Below are 16,473 nucleotides of genomic sequence, written 5' to 3' on the forward strand. Positions count from 1 at the left end.
GCCCTTTACTCCCTGTCAAAGTTAAGCTTTGATGCACCCCTCTCACTTTTGAAGTGTCAAGATTTACATATACTTTAGTTCCTTTAAAGGAGCTTATTAGAAGCTTATTGTCTACCATACACAGCTGCAGCAAATTTTGTGTGCAAAAGTGTTACTAAATCTCCCCCATTTAAGTCCCATACACAAGGGCAGAATGTTGGCAGACATTTGCCGGTACAAAAAAATACTGGTCAACATTTTGCCCGTGTGTATGCCTGTCTGTCCGACAGAAGCCGGCCGTTCGGCTGACTTCTGTCGGACGTGCATGCTGAAAAAACAGCAGCTGTCAGTCTCCCGATCAGGCAGTGGCAGACAGTGTTGATTGAAGTGTTCCTGCGGTGGGGCCTTCCCCGTCAGAACACAACAGCTCAGCAGAGGAGATCACTGGACTAACCTCGCATGGTTAGTACAACAGTCAGTTTTTTTTTTGTGCAACCCGCTGCTTGCACAAAAGATAAACTGTAGTGTGCACTCGGCTTTAGAGGACAGTTTTGTCAAAAGGAGAAAGACCTTGTATAACCAAACGTTAACCATACAGTAGGAAGGTTTACAATTAAATTGTCTCTTAAAATTGCATTAAAAAGTGGGCCGAGCAAAAGAAAAGCTATAAACTGTACTTGAAGGTCAGCATAATACACCAGGTACACCAAACTTCACCTGTGCCAGAGCTGGGGCTTTTCAACAATGTTAGATATCTCAAAGTGTTGAAGAATGACAGAAAATAACCTGACTACAATGTCATCCTTTCACAATACAAGTATGCAAACGATCCTATAGATTTCCTAGCCAGAGAAGATCTCAAATGATAATCTTCCTATTTACTGTCGACTAGAGAACAAGACCACTATCAAAGTCAATAAAGGTATAATGGACATGGGAGAGGTTTGATTACAGATTTAGCCAACAATATTTTCATTCACTGAACAAAAGGACATAAAGGTAAGGTCAACCTAAAATATTTTTGTATATATTGTGGAGGTAAAACTGAAAAGTTTGAAACCAATAACAGAGAACTGCCGCAAGGTTAGCCAAAGACAGACATATGAAGAAGACCATTGTTTTTGCCATACACAACAGTGGACATTGTGGGCCATTGGCATTTCATCTTATATCTAGTCAGTCATATTGTTCCAGTTATCATAACAGTTAAATGAAAGTTATATTTGCATAACAAAACCCTTTGCATATGTTTTGCTTCCACTTTAGCTATTGTTAAATATATGCGTATTAGGGAAATTATAAATGTTATCTTCGTCTTTGTGTGTTAAAAGCAAAACTGAAAATTCAAGTTTTTTTTTTTTTTATCTCTTGGTAGTCCTGTACCCCTTGCACGTTATGTTTTGTAATGATGTTTGCTTGAGGATGCTTTAATATACTTTATTCTCTCAGCAAATATGCTGCTTCTGGGCCTTTCTTCTAGTGGTCTTTGTTGGCAAAACTGAACAATAGCCATATCCCTCAAGCATAAGTGTCCTCACTCAGACTTGAAGGACAGAAGGGTGGATGAGGTACAATATGGTCACTAAATATCAGTTATGCAGGAGGAATACTTATATCAATGGTGCTGTCCCCTTCTGAATAAGTCCCAGATGTCCCAGATGAGCTTGCAGTGACCAATACAGCAACACAAATAGAGTAGAGAGGCTGTGTCAACCACCCTGGTTACTGAAAGCTGATTACTAAATGTAATGAGGTCTAACTCGAGTTCCTATTGGACCACACAGGGTTAGTGCAGTAAGTTTTAGTGTCTCATTTACTCAGACATTTAATTAGCCATGTTGTCAAAAACAAATAAAAATAAGTCTGTATATAAGATTACTATGTACTATGCTGTTATCACTTGCAGTACAAAAACAGACTGTATAGTCTGCATTCAGCTCTACAAAGAATATATAAAAATATAAGTAATTTAAACCACTCAAGTGTTATTACCGTATATACTCGAGTATAAGCCGAGATTTTCAGCCTCTTTTTTGAGGCTGAAAGTGCCCCCCTCGGCTTATACTCGAGTCATCGCTGTCTGCCCGCTCGATCAGCGTGTCGAGCAGACAGACAGCGGCCATTCTATTCAAAAGCCGCGCCTCCGGCTCCGCCTTCGCCTGTGATAGGCGGAACACTGAATTTCCCAGCAGCCTGTGTTCCGCCTATCACGGACATCGTATCATCCTCGTACTACGGACGAGGATGATACGACGTCTGTGATAGGCGGAACACAGGCTGCTGGGAAATTCAGTGTTCCGCCTATCACAGGCGAAGGCGGCGGCGCAGCTTTTGAACTTTACAATGGCCGCCGACGAAGAGGGCACGGGACGGAGGCAAGGCAAGGCACGGCACGGCACGGCACGGGACGGGACGGGACGGGGGCAAGGCAAGGCACGACACGGGACGGATGCAAGGAGGCAAGGCACGGCACGGGACGGAGGCAAGGAGGCAAGGCACGGGACGGAGGCTCGGGACAAAGGTAGGCTGGACACACACACACACACACACACACACACACACACACACACACACACACACACACACACACACACATGGATGGAGACACACACAGGGATGGATGGATGGATGGATGGAGACACACACACACAGGGATGGATGGATGGATGGATGGAGACACACACACACAGGGATGGATGGATGGATGGATGGAGACACACACACACAGGGATGGATGGATGGATGGACACACACACACACAGGGATGGATGGACGGACACACAGGGATGGACGGACACACAGGGATGGACGGACACACAGGGATGGACGGACACACAGGGATGGACGGACACACACACAGGGATGGACAGGCATGTCTCACCCTCGGCTTATACACGAGTCAATAAGTTTGCCAGTTTTTTTGGGGGTAAATTGGGGGCCTCGGCTTATATTCGGGTCGGCCTATACTCGAGTATATACGGTACTTTTGAATTTCAGGCTGCAAAAAATATATATACTGTATCTATGAGTACTTATGTAACAGGTTCGTGCATGTGCTTCTTTAAACCCACCCAGTAGCTACCGTTCAGGATGTAAATATCATAATGTTGCTGTTTGGAAATCATTTAAGAAGGCAAGAGAGGCATTGTATGAGGACCAGGGTGGTCACTAAATAGACGTTTGCAGAAATAGGAGTTGTGATGTCAGTGATGCTGCCCCATTCTGAATGAGATTTTGCCAGAGATGCTTTTCCATAAGGTAAATAGAATCCAAGGGAGTGTAAGAAAACAGACTATATGTGGCCTCAGACTGGGAATGATTATAAAATATGAAAGCTGCATGCTTTGCAAAATAAAAAAATACTTCTCATACATGTATATACAGTATACGTGTCTACCATACAAGTTTATTGAGATTGTGATGTGGGCCCCTAAACCTTTACAAAAGCTAACGCCATGCAGTTTTTTAAAATTACAATACCACAAATATTTGCATACAGTATTACTAAGAAAATAAATTCTACAAATCTTCTACACTAAGGTGACATGGCACACAGTCTAAGCCCCTGTACACACGGTCGGAGATTTCCACAATCAAATCCGTCGGATTTTGCCTGTCGGATTTTGTCCGTCAGATCTTGTCTGAAACTGTTGCATACACACGGTCAGACAAAGTTGGCGAAAAAATCCGATCTTTCAGAACGTGATGACGTAATTTCGTTACGATGGGACTACATTCAGGCTAGTAGCCAATAGCTTTGATGTAGGAATTTGATCTGAGCATGCGTGGCACTTGGTCCGATCAAAATTCTCTACACATGATCAGGGTATGTCCGATCGGCCCAGTTGGTCGGGAAATATTTCCAAGATGTTGGAAAATTGGGTCTGACGGATATTCCGACGGAATCAGTCCGATGCATACAACACACAGTCGGATTATCCGACCACACGGTCCGATAGGACACATTCCGACGGATTCTCCGACCGTGTGTACAAGGGCTTAGGACAATTACAGCAGCCAGAAAAAAATGCATGATATACAGTATCCACTACAGCTTTACGCATTTTGCTGTATTCTTCATACTTGTAACGTTATAGTTTGGTGATTTACACAAACAAGGTTCAATGAACTTTGGACAAGAAAATAGACACATAATGTATGAACAACAACAACATACTACCTTGGAAATATCAGAACTGTTGACAATAGTATTGGTAAATGATCCAGACCTACAAGGCACTGACTCCGTTTGACAATTGATGCAATCAATTTTGGCTTCCAGATCTTCAGAAGCTTTATAAAAAGTGGGAAAACAGTCATAATATTAACACTATAATTAATTACTGCAAATTAAAAATGTGTGCAAACGAAATGCTTATGTTGCTCAAATATCAAACATGACATTAAAACACTAAGGAAACATAAATTGAGAAAACAAACTCTTATTCTATGCCTATAGAAATATGGGAGCTTCCTTTACTGATTCCTTGCTGAACTTGAGTTCCATTGATTTAAAAAGAGGACCCTCGTGGATTAAATATATCTGTACCTGAATACCACAGGATTGAGAGAGTACAGTTGAACCACAGGAAATGCATTGCTGAAAAGGGTGTAGTGGCAGTGTAATAGACAAACTTTACATTTGAGACTACAGTACATGACAGTATGGATGTATACCTAGTCCAAAATTTAGAGCCATAGAAAAAGGGTGAGGTTTGGGCTAACGTTTACACAGGGAAACCTGATTCACATTTCCCACTTAATGCATGAAAGGTGGGAGCCTTGTGTGCCTACCCATTGGCCTGGTCCTACTTCCAATATACAATATATACAAATATATATATACAAATGCTGGAATCAAATTAAAGAAAATACAATTAGCAAGAAACTTCTCTGAAGCAGTTTCAGCAATACAGAGAGTTAATTTGGGATCGCCCAATGAAAAAGTACACATATCTGGTTAGATAAATTAAGGTTTAGGGCTATATTTATATCTAACCTTGAAATCCATTTTGCCTGTTGGATACTGGAGACTTTGTTCTTACAATCTGTAGAACAGAAAAGGGAGATAACATGTAGATGTTTCTTAAATCAATATTATGTTACAAAGGTCATAAAAAGCCAAAGTTCTATACTCCGCAAAGATCAAGAAACCTACTTTTCTGTTATTGGTAGATTTAAAATTCTGGATTCTGGTGTTTTTCTGTGTTGATCTGAATGCTGATTTTTTTTTAACAGCAGCTAATTAGAAGAATATACTAAAGAAAGTTGAATAAATTACTTCTTATTCACAGAATACTGTTATGAGGTGTTATGAATCACGATAACATTAAAAAGTTTATCATTGTAACTGATCATTCTGCTAACATCAGACTCATCTGACTGCATGAAAGCACTCACATATGGAACTGTTATAATGACTACATTCTCCCTGCAGAACATTCCTCTTGCCTCCTATTTTGAAAATTGTAGCTGCCTGGGCTGGCCCTATGAGAAATAGATGTTTGTATTATGTTCAGAACAGAAACCTTATAAATTCTGTAATAAAGTTTGAATACATTTGATTGGGAATGAATGAGTTAAATCATTTAACCAGGGATTCACCGTTGGCCTTCGGGTGTTTGTCAAAGCACCACTTAGCAGTTGATTTCTGTAGTGGCATAGCACATAGTGCTCTTCGCATTGAGCCATGACAAAGGAATAACATCCAAAACACGTAGGTTTTACTGAATAAAGAAATACTATTTTGGATGTCATCCTGAGTACCGACCATCCCTTTCCTTACTCTGTAGAGGAAGTCTTATACTATACAGTGCTTCCTTTTTTTACGTAGTCCTTGTATAGATGCTAGGGATAGAAAGTTTTGCTCCATCTTTTCTGTGTCCTCTGCACATAAATGAAGGCAGAATCCCCAATAGATCCCACCAAACCGCTGACTGGTGGGAGACAGGTAATACATTCTGTATTGGCGCATGGGTATCCATTATGGAAGGTCGCCCCCTGCCTGCTCTGCAAGGTCCTAAGTGAACTAGCCAGAGGTACACTGGACTTTTTGTTTATTTAATAAACTCTGGCAGTATTGTGAATCTGAGCAAATTGCAAGTGAAGAAAATGAAATGATAATTGCTCATCATTTGTTAACTTTAATTTTGACAGAGATATGTAATCAAGTTCTTTGTAGTGCTGATATACAGTAGATGGATCACTCAACAGGACTAATAGTAGACCAGTTACAGTGGAATGACCCTATATATTTTAGTTATACAGACAGCTAGCACAGCTGTTTATAAAGAACATAGATTGTTCAAATTAGTCTGTTCAGACCTGAATGTGGTTACCCATGGGATCCCATGCACTAGGTATTTTTAACCAGATCTTCTCAAACATTATAGCTGTTTGTTTATGAATTCTTTAATGTTTATGTACCTGTAAACCCTAATGTGCTTGTGAAATTCACCAAACCATTCACTGGTGGTGAATCAGTCACTGTCATTTAAAACACATAAACTTGGGCGATTCACCTGTAGTGAATGTTTGTTGAATACATGTTTGTTTATATAGATATGCACCTATTCAGTGTATTTTCAAATCAATGCTTTTTTAGTTATCATCAAGCTGTGTTTTGGGTTTTAAAGTAGTACTACTGAGGTGTTATCTGCTCCCTAACCAGTCTTTGCTGATTGGACAATGAAGCAGAACCACATTGATGATATTGTTCAAGGGCTATCTTCTGCTGTTAGCAGCAGTAGACTAATACAAATGTGCAACCCTCCTTCTTTTAGGCCTGATTCACACCTATGCATTTTTAGTGATTTTTGCATTTTGCAGATTTGCACTACAGAACGTGTTCCATAGGAAACCACATTAAATGGACTGTAGTGCAAATCTGCAAAATGCAAAAAGCACTAAAAATGCATAGGTATGAATCAGGCCTTAGTCTGAAGGTTTCTGTATAGGGGATTACAGGAAGCTAATATAAAGACACTTCCATGGATTGATATTATCTGTATTTGAATGGCTTTTTATTGGGTAAATTACTGGAATAAATGGTGGTTTTAGTATTAAGCTGGCATTCCACTTTATTGATCTCTGTATGTAAATCATTGTTTTTATTGTTAATTTTTGCAAAAATATAAAAAGAAAACCCCCATACAATTAAACATTTCAGGTATACCTAAAGGCAAAACTTTTTTAAGTTTGAAAAGTGGGATTAGAACCCCTGTCAGTTTTTATTGCTGTCTGTGCCCCATTAACCACTTAAGCCCCGGACCAATTTGCAGCCAAAGGACCAGGCCCCTTTTGCAATTCGGCACTGCGTCGCTTTAACTGCCAATTGCGCGGTCGTGCGGCATGGCTCCCAAACAAAATTGGCGTCCTTTTTTTCCCACAAACAGAGCTTTCTTTTGGTGGTATTTGATCACCTCTGCGGTTTTTATTTTTTGCTCTATAAACAAAAAAAAAAAAGCGACAATTTTGAAAAAAATGCAATATTTTTTACTTTTTGCTATAATAAATATCCCCAAAAATTCTATAAAAATTTTTTTTCTCAGTTTAGGCCGATACGTATATTTCTAAATATTTTTGGTAAAAAAAAACGCAATTAGCGATTATTGATTGGTTTGCGCAAAAGTTATAGCATTTACAAAATAGGGGATAGTATTATAGCATTTTACTAATATATATTTTTTACTAGTAATGACAGCAATCAGCGATTTTTATTGTGACTGCGACATTATGGGGGACACATTGGACATTTTTGACACATTTTTGGGACCATTGTCATTTATACAGCAATCAGTGCTATTTAAATGTACTGATTCCTGTGTAAATGACACTGGCAGTGAAGGAGTTAACCACTAGGGGGCAGTGTAGGGGTTATGTGTGACGTTATGTTTTTTTTATTGTAGGGGGCGTGGCCTGGCATGTGACATCACTGATCGTCTTTCCCTATAAAAGGAAACAGACGATCGGTGACAGCCACACTAGGAAGCACGGGGAGAGGTTTGTTTACACAGACCTCTCCTCGTTCTTCAGCTCTGTGACCCGATCGCGGGACACCAGTGGTGATCGGGTCCACTGGTCCCGCGGCCACGGTCACAGAGCTCAGGACCGTGTCTGGAGCGCACCGCCGGCGGTGTGCTCCCGACCCACGGCTGGGCATTTAAAGAATCGCACACAGGTACGTGATTGTGTCCAGCCGTGCCATTCTGCCAACGTATATTGGCGTGAGGCGGTCCTTAAGCAGTTAAGGAGTTTCACCTCTCTATTTTTCTGGTTTACCATTATTATTGAAAGTGAAAGTAAAGAAAATCCCAAATTTTGGGTTGTCCCTAGATAAGTAATAGAGTAGAACTCTTCCACTGGGGACACTAGTTCTACTTTAATGCCCAACAAGCATTTTTTTTTCCATTGGTAAAGACTATATAATGGCTGAAAAACACACTTGGGGAATGCCTTTTAGGTTCATCCTCCTTCTTTTCTTTGATTCACCGTTGAAGAAATACTTTTCATCGGGAGATCCCATAGAATCAGATGAATCCTCAGCCTCCTGACCACTAGTCTTTGAGCCCGGTGACATGATGATGTGCAGATTTCTTGGCAAACTCTATTGAGGAAAGTTTAACAAAAAAAATTAACAATAAACCCAGGTGGTAAAGTACTGATTTTGCAGGTCTCTATACAGTCATAATGTCATAAAAAAGAACCCTTTTTTGTAATATTTTCTGTTGCCTTTTTATTCATCTAAGATATTTTAACAGAAAGAATTATTTATGTTATATATTATTTGCAATACTTTGAATGTGTGTGTTTTTTTGTAGCATGCTACCATACAGTACATTATCAGCACATATCAATGGCTTTAAAGTGCAGGCTTTGCTGCACTTTAAATGTGTTAATGCATTTATTCTGAATAATTGTCACTAAAGACTTAATGCAGATAAACTTGGGCCTAGGGTCAATAGAGGGTTTATTGCAGCTGCTACTTAAAGTGATTGTAAAGGCTCTTTTTTTTTAAAATAAGAAACATATCATACTTACCTCTATTGTGCAGCTCAATTTGCACAGTGATCCTGAATATCCTCCCCGCATCAGACAATCCCCTAATCCCCTAGACCAAGCTTTGACGGGAGTGTTCAAGCAGGGGGAGGAAGGGCGTCTCCCTTCCAGAACACAATAGCTCAGCAGGGGGAGATCTCTGTAGTAACATCAGATTGTTAGTATAGCAGCTCCGACTGGAGCTGTCAGCTTTTTTACTTCCACCCGCAAGATTGAAGGAAAAAAAAACGTATAGTGTGTACTAGGCTTTAGACTGGCAAGTGGCCACTTAAAGGTTAACACAGATTAACCAAGGTCATAGTTTATGACCTTAGTCATATCTGATGGGTTTGACTAAGCATCTATCCATGATGTGAAATGCAGTAGATGGTTTTCCCTGTCTTCTATGCACAAGATTTGACCTTTTTTGGATTTTAATCATGTAAATAAAGATGCCTTTAGCAGTGTGCGGCCCTTCAGGATTTTTTCCTTTCTCCCTGACACCACAGGCCCAACTTTAAACACTTTATTCAAATCAACATGTATTGGCTTAACTTCCTAGATAAACTGTACCTCACACCCATTGCATATAAAGACGCATTTTTTTCTCAAATACCGTGTCACGTCATAGTGACCCAATACATCGGGAGGAGCCAGGCGATGTCATTTCCAGTCGTGGCCGAGACCGGAAGTCTTTAATTTAACACTGTTAAACATTAAAGTTTTGATATGTAAGTTACTACTTTTAAAATAATATTATTTTATTGAATACTACACTATGGAGATTCCTTCTATCCTTATATATGACCCCTGAATTGGAGGAGAGCTGGAGAGAGGTCTATAAGACCGTGAAGCACATAGGAGAGGAGCCTTTCACTATCCAGAGCTACAGCCGTTTGCCTGCATCACTGTGTCATAATCAAAGAGGAGAGAAGTGGAGATTTCCACTGAGGATTACGCAGATGTATGATTAGACCCATTGGGGTCTCCATTAGAGGTGAGAGGCTGGGATACACAGTGCACGGATTGTGAAAGGGGGGCCACAAGTGTGATTTCCACCTGGAATTTTCTTTGGACACTTTATGCAACAGGAAATGAAGAGAAATCCCCCCAATGGGACACAGATGGGAAAAAAGTGACAGGTGTCATAACTGACCCTTACACTATCCAAAATAAAAAAACAAGTTTGCCAATTTAAATATCTCAAACAGAGCACAGTCTACAGCCTGTATATGACTTTATAATATATTTTAAAAATGACCCTTCTTATTATCTTTTTAGTATGATTTAACATATGCCATGACCTTATACAACTGATTGTGTTTTCTGAAATTAATTCATGGTACTGCTATTTTGTAGAATATATAATTTGTTCCTCTTAATTCAGACTTATTTTACACTGCCCTCTTCTTCTTTAGCTGTATTCATCCCTTTTTTACGCTTCTGTATCACTGAGACCAGAGACATTGTTTAACTAGAATATTTAACTTACACATTTATTTATTTACTTACTCTTGCCTTCTGTATTGCCCATTGCTTGTTTATACCTTCTGCTTTACCCTTCAGAGTTTTAGAAAATAAAATGTATATTATATTATTTTTTAAATGCACCTGGTCCAGGAAGATCCCATCCTTTGACATTCTTCGCAGTTTGCACTCCAGATTGACAACCCTTGCCTCTTTTCTAACCATCTCAATTCTAAGTTCATCATTCTTCTCCTCCAGCTCTCGAATTTGCTTTCTGTACTTGTCTTTGTCTATCAGACATTGTGAGTACTGTGTCTGAGCATCATCACGGGAACGATATGCCTTTCAAGCAAAAACAAAACAGAGAAAATACTAAATGTCACTTTCCATTGGGGTATCAGAGATAAATGATTATGTTTTACATTTTTCAAAGGTTTCTATAAAATCTTTTCACAGAACAGCAGCATTCCTGCAAATCCAAGTGACCTAAAACATACTTCCTGGAACACCATACCGACTGTATAAAGCAGTTTAAATGTATTTGTGTATTACATTTTTTGGAGTTTCTTTAATGTCTAAAATGGTTAAGATGATATATTATGTAAAACTGAAATACTGGATTTTCCCCGAATAGCATGATGTTGATTTTTTTCTTGAGGTACAGATAAACAAGTAAAGCCTTGTACACACGATCAGATTTTCCGCAGACAAAACCTTGGACTTTTGTCCGAAGGCGTGTACCTGGATTTTGTCTTGCATACAAACGGCAAGGAATTGTCGGCCAACAAGCACGATGTAGTAACGTACTACATGGTTTTTCAGCTATTTAGCGCCAATCTTTAGGTTCGTGTAAGTAGAAGTTTGGTGAGTGTTGATTCATGCTTTTCATTTTGTGCTTTTCATTTAGCGTTTTTCAGCTTGCGTTTTTCATTTCTTAGTTTTCAGTTTGTTTCTGTTTTCAATCTTCTTTTATTCATTTTTAAAACAGTTATACAAATACATATAATATATAATATATTGCATCCTCGCTATAGGTTATCAACATTCCGCAATCATTTCTAGTATCCAGTTCTGTACTAATCCATCTGACTTATATTTCTTACAATGTCCATATTCTATTCATCCCTACCATTCATCACTATCTTCTGTTCCAAGCATACACTCTGTACAGGTACACTTACTTAACACAACCTAAAAAAAGAAAAAGAAAAAGGGGGGAGTGGAAAAGAAAGAGATCTTTTTGAGATGTTCTGTTCCCTTTCATAGAAATTGTGTCATTTTTATCAAGGTCCTAAACCTTTCCCCTTGGTGCCATATTATGGACTTTTGGTTCTTGTCAGTCCCTTCTCTCCTAATCTGGTCCTCCATATGTTGTATTTCATTCAGTTCACATATCCATTCCACTATTATTGGACTAGTTATCTTTCTCCATTTTCGAGCTATTATTGTCCTGGCTGCATTTATCATATGGTGAAGAATATCCATCTTTATAAATTTTAATGATCCAGGTATTATATACAGTATCGAGACCTTAACACTTGGTTGCATCTCATATCCAGACACCAGTTTGTATATTTCAAATATTTTGTACCAGAATTCCTTCACCATATGACATTCATACCAAATATGTGTCATTGTTCCTCTATCTCTGAGGCATTGCTAACATTTCTCTGTTTATCTTTATTTATTTTGTTTAGATCCATTGGACTCCAATACCACCTCATCATAATTTTATAGCTGCGCTCTGGATGTTTAACTGCTACTGATAGTTTATGTGTTAGTAAAAATGCCTTGTCCCATTCTATTAATGGGATTGGATTCTCGAATTCACTGTCCCATTTTCTAATACTTGCTAGTTAATTAATTAAGGGGTCCCGCTGGAAGTAAAAGCTTCTAAACTTTAGATCAGTTCATGAGTTTATGATTCGATTTTTGTTCTTCTATTAACAGTTGTTCAAATGTAGTTAATGGTCTATCAATCATGTACTGCTATGTCAGAAATTAGATTTTTGTGTTTAATTGATAATACCGTATCCATTTATTTTTGTGTTCAGGCCCCATTTCAGGCAAATTTGGAAGTTTACATACTACCTAACTTCCAAACTTCAGTTTGTTTCTGAACACCCGTTCATCAACCAGACATGTTGCAGTATCGGGGGAGATAACGTGTTATTTATTATTGGTCTTGGAGTTATTGCTTTGATCCAAGTCCAGTCCAGGAACAGAATGAAGGAGGATTTCTTGGACCAAAAATTGGTTTCTTTATTAATTATGACCAGTTGTGTCATATGCCTTTGCTGCGTGACCTCCAGGAGAATAATCTAGATGATTTTCGGAATTATCTCCGGTTGATGGACCCCTGCTTTCACCAACTCTTTGCATTGTTAACTCCCTATATTAAGAAGCAGGATACATGCATGAGGCTTTTATTTTATTTTTTGGTTGAATAATAATGATTTGATTTGTTATATTTTCTGTTGTCTGTTGTGCACAGCTATGAGGACTGGGAGTAACACAGCTTGAAAAATTGAGGCGTAGATGCACTCAGCTGCAAGGGCTCAAGGCAGAAGTTTGGCAAACAGAGTACATCAGAAATAGCTCTGCCCTGCTGCAAGGGTTCAGAGGAGCAGAATTTGGCAAACAGAGCATACCAGGAGCAGTGCTTGCAGCCTGGTGCAACAGGTGGAGCTTACCAGGAACAATGCCCGTGGCCAGGCATTTTAGGAAGATTGCAGGCAGCTTGGAACGAGGATGATAAGTAGCTCCTCTTACACAGTCTCCCCACATGTTTGGGGCTAGGCTTCAGAGGGAAGCATTGATGGAACCTGTAAATTAATTGTGGGCAAGGACATTGGAGGTCAGCAACCATGATATTTTTTTTATAGTATTGACTTCAAATTCTTCCAAGGACTGAGTAAAAGGGCTGGACAGGCAGACAGGTCTAGATAATTGATTAGGTACCAGAGGCTTCAATACCAAAAGATGGAAAGAATTGGGAATACAGAGCTGGGGAGGAGGTGATAAGTTTGATTCTAATTTGTAATTTGATTCTAGCAGAGACTTAATATTGACTGATAATGTGAGAGGCAAGCTTGAAGGAGAGAACTTTGAGATGGTGGTTTTTGGTACCAGGTCAAACCTTCTCACTGAGATTACAGGAGCTGCCCAGGGGTTATATTTTTGACATTGAGTGGCCAGGATCAGTGAATCGAAGACTTGAGACCAAAGGAGGTCAGTGAGTGGAGAACCAGTACCTCTGAAGTGTGATGTAATGTGAGTGAGCAGACATTGAGGGCTGAAAATCTCCTTCATAAAAGGCAGAAAAAAGTGCTGGCTCATAAGAAAGACACTTAGGGGAACAGTGTGCCATTTTCAAAAATCAGTCTAAAATCGCCCAGATGATTGTGCAACATTTGGAAAGTGAGATCTGAATCAGAAGTCTGTGATGAAGACCGTAACAATGTCTGCCCAGGGTTTAGCTAGAAAGGGTAGGGGTTGGAAGATACCAGAGGGACACCTGCTGCTGAATTTAACTTGAGAGCATACAGGGCACAGGACTCTTGGGGTAAAACCTAGAACTGTGCACAGCTGCACATCCTAGGAGACACGCTGTAAAAATGAGGACGGTAAGTATCTACTTCAATATACAAGAAAAAAGAGAGCGCATGGCTGCCCTAGTGTAATAATGTTTTAATGATACAAACGCAGATTCAAATAATAGAGGATTGCACTCACAAGCATGGAACTTGGATCACATGTACAGCAGGATGTATGTCTCCCTTCCTGGCCTGTATGGCTGGGTTGACTCCCAAAAACAAGTGGTAATGATATGGAATGTCACTGCAGACTCTGCTTTCCCATCTCATCAGGCTTTGTCTGCTGTGGGGCACACGCACGGTCCAGCTGAAGCTGTGTGACGTCACTCGTGGCCAGAGAAGAAAGACAAGGTGAGTGAAGTGTCTCCTCTTTCGGTAACAAAAACGGTTGCCAAGACTACATGTTTCGGAGGCACGGCTATCTTCTTCATGCCCTTACCACCTCTAGCCTGTCTTTATATGAACCCTCCAGCCCCTCCCCCAGGAAAGCCAATGCCGTTCAACAGACCAAGATGCACGGAGATCAACAGGAAATATATTCAGTGAGGGGGGGGCCTGATATTTAGTAACAGCATCAGTGTCCTAAGAATTTTTTTTAAACACATGTATATACATTGATTATATTTACTTTAATACAATGTAATAAAAAAAATAGCAATAGTATATACATGTATATATATATATATATATATATATATATATATATATATATATATATATATATATATATATATATATATATATATATATATATATAATATATAAGATCAGATTTATTATCATTAGCAGAAAAAATTATTTGAGAACATTTGTCGTATTTTTACTGAAATTCATCCTTGGTTAGTCCTATTAGAATCATCATTTTAATCTAAAATGAATAAAATTTTATAAGAATAGAAAATATATGAATAAAATGTGGTCGGTCAATAAATATGCAGTTATTGAAATAATTAACATCTATAAAAGGGACTGAGAGTTTTTCAAACATAAATATAGCGAACAATATACTACTTAGCAATATAATAATAATTCACATCAGAGTACCTATCTCAAGTTCCTCGTTTAACCCCTCAGGTGTCATGCTATTTAGGGTGAATATCCAAAAAGATTCTAGTTTACATAAATAGGCAAATCTTTCACCTTCCGGGATAGACATGGATATGGACTCAATGCCAAATAGTTCCAAGTACTCAGTGCTGTCACCATGTTTGTGTTGAAAATGGCATGCTTCTTAATTTTCTTCTCTATAAGCCTATGGTGTTCACCAAAACATGTCTGCATGGCACACACCATACTGCCTACATAAAAGAACCCACATGGGCACCTCAGTCCATATATGAAAAACTGGGTGCTACAACAAATGAACTGTTTGATGTAAAAAGTGCGTCCATCTTTACTACAAAAAGATTTTTGACCATGTGAGATAAATCAACAGGCTTTACACTTGATACCTTTACACTTGTAACATCCTGTGATGTTAAAAAATTGGGAGATATTTGCCATCCTGAGACTCTGCTTTTCTTTAAGACGACTGGGGACAATAAGACTTTTGACGTTTGTTGCATGTTAAAAGACCACCTGGGGCCTACTGGGGAGAACTCTCCCAAATGCTTTATCTTGCCCCAGGATTGTCCAATGTTTTTGAATCGCTTTTTTAATGGCCCAATGTTGGGCATTGAATCTTGTAATAAAGAAGGTGCCATACTAGTCTTTAGCAAGTATGGGCGTATCCCTAATGATAGTACCTTCTCTCTATCGATCAGCTGCCCTCTGGATATGTTGGGGTCTGTGTCCTTTTTCTAGGAATTTTGTGGTAAATATAATGGCCTGATCTTCATAATCCTTAATATTTCCGCAGTTTCTGCGTAACTGGCAAAACTGACTGTAAGGTATGTTCTCTTTCCATTTTGGATGATGTCAACTCCTTTGATGGAGATAAGAGTTGGCAGCTGTTTCTTTGAAATGGATTTTAGATGTGATGTTACCATCAACATCACTACCCAGATCATGCGTAAAGTGAATTCCAAACTGGTTGATGTTACAATAGGAGACAAATTGGTCCACAGTATCAAGAGGCCCATCCCAAATGATAATAACATCATCTATATACCTCCCATAGTATACCACATGTTTGGCGAAGGGATTCTGGGACCAAATATGGAATTTCTCCCAATGCCCCTTAAACAGGTTGGCATAGCAGGGTGCAAAATGTGAACCCATGGCAGTGCCAGATACCTGCATATAGAACTGAGCCTGGAAATAAAAAAAATCCCTCTCCAGGGCGAATCGAGTACATTGACAAATGAACTTGGATTGAATGGGATTAATATGGTCGGATTCTGATAAAAATTATTCAACTGCCCGTAGTCCACCGCCATGGGGAATTGACATATAA

General features: G+C 39.1%; 1 protein-coding gene across 1 annotated transcript in view; it reads right to left on the reverse strand.

Annotated features, from left to right (window-relative positions):
- The window catches only part of CARD11 (caspase recruitment domain family member 11), a 242,369-nt gene that overhangs the window by 73,376 nt on the left and 152,520 nt on the right, over positions 1 to 16,473 (reverse strand). The window contains exons 8-11 of the mRNA XM_077448780.1: positions 10,627 to 10,824; positions 8,423 to 8,584; positions 4,979 to 5,027; positions 4,160 to 4,272 (exon numbers count right to left, since the gene is read on the reverse strand). Coding sequence (XP_077304906.1) covers positions 4,160 to 4,272; positions 4,979 to 5,027; positions 8,423 to 8,584; positions 10,627 to 10,824 — 522 coding nt within the window. The remainder of the gene's footprint in view (positions 1 to 4,159; positions 4,273 to 4,978; positions 5,028 to 8,422; positions 8,585 to 10,626; positions 10,825 to 16,473) is intronic.

Source organism: Lithobates pipiens, unplaced genomic scaffold (assembly GCF_037356315.1).
Source record: "Lithobates pipiens isolate NorthernLeopardFrog02 unplaced genomic scaffold, aLitPip1_a1.2 Scaffold_22, whole genome shotgun sequence".
Lineage (NCBI taxonomy): Eukaryota > Metazoa > Chordata > Amphibia > Anura > Ranidae > Lithobates > Lithobates pipiens.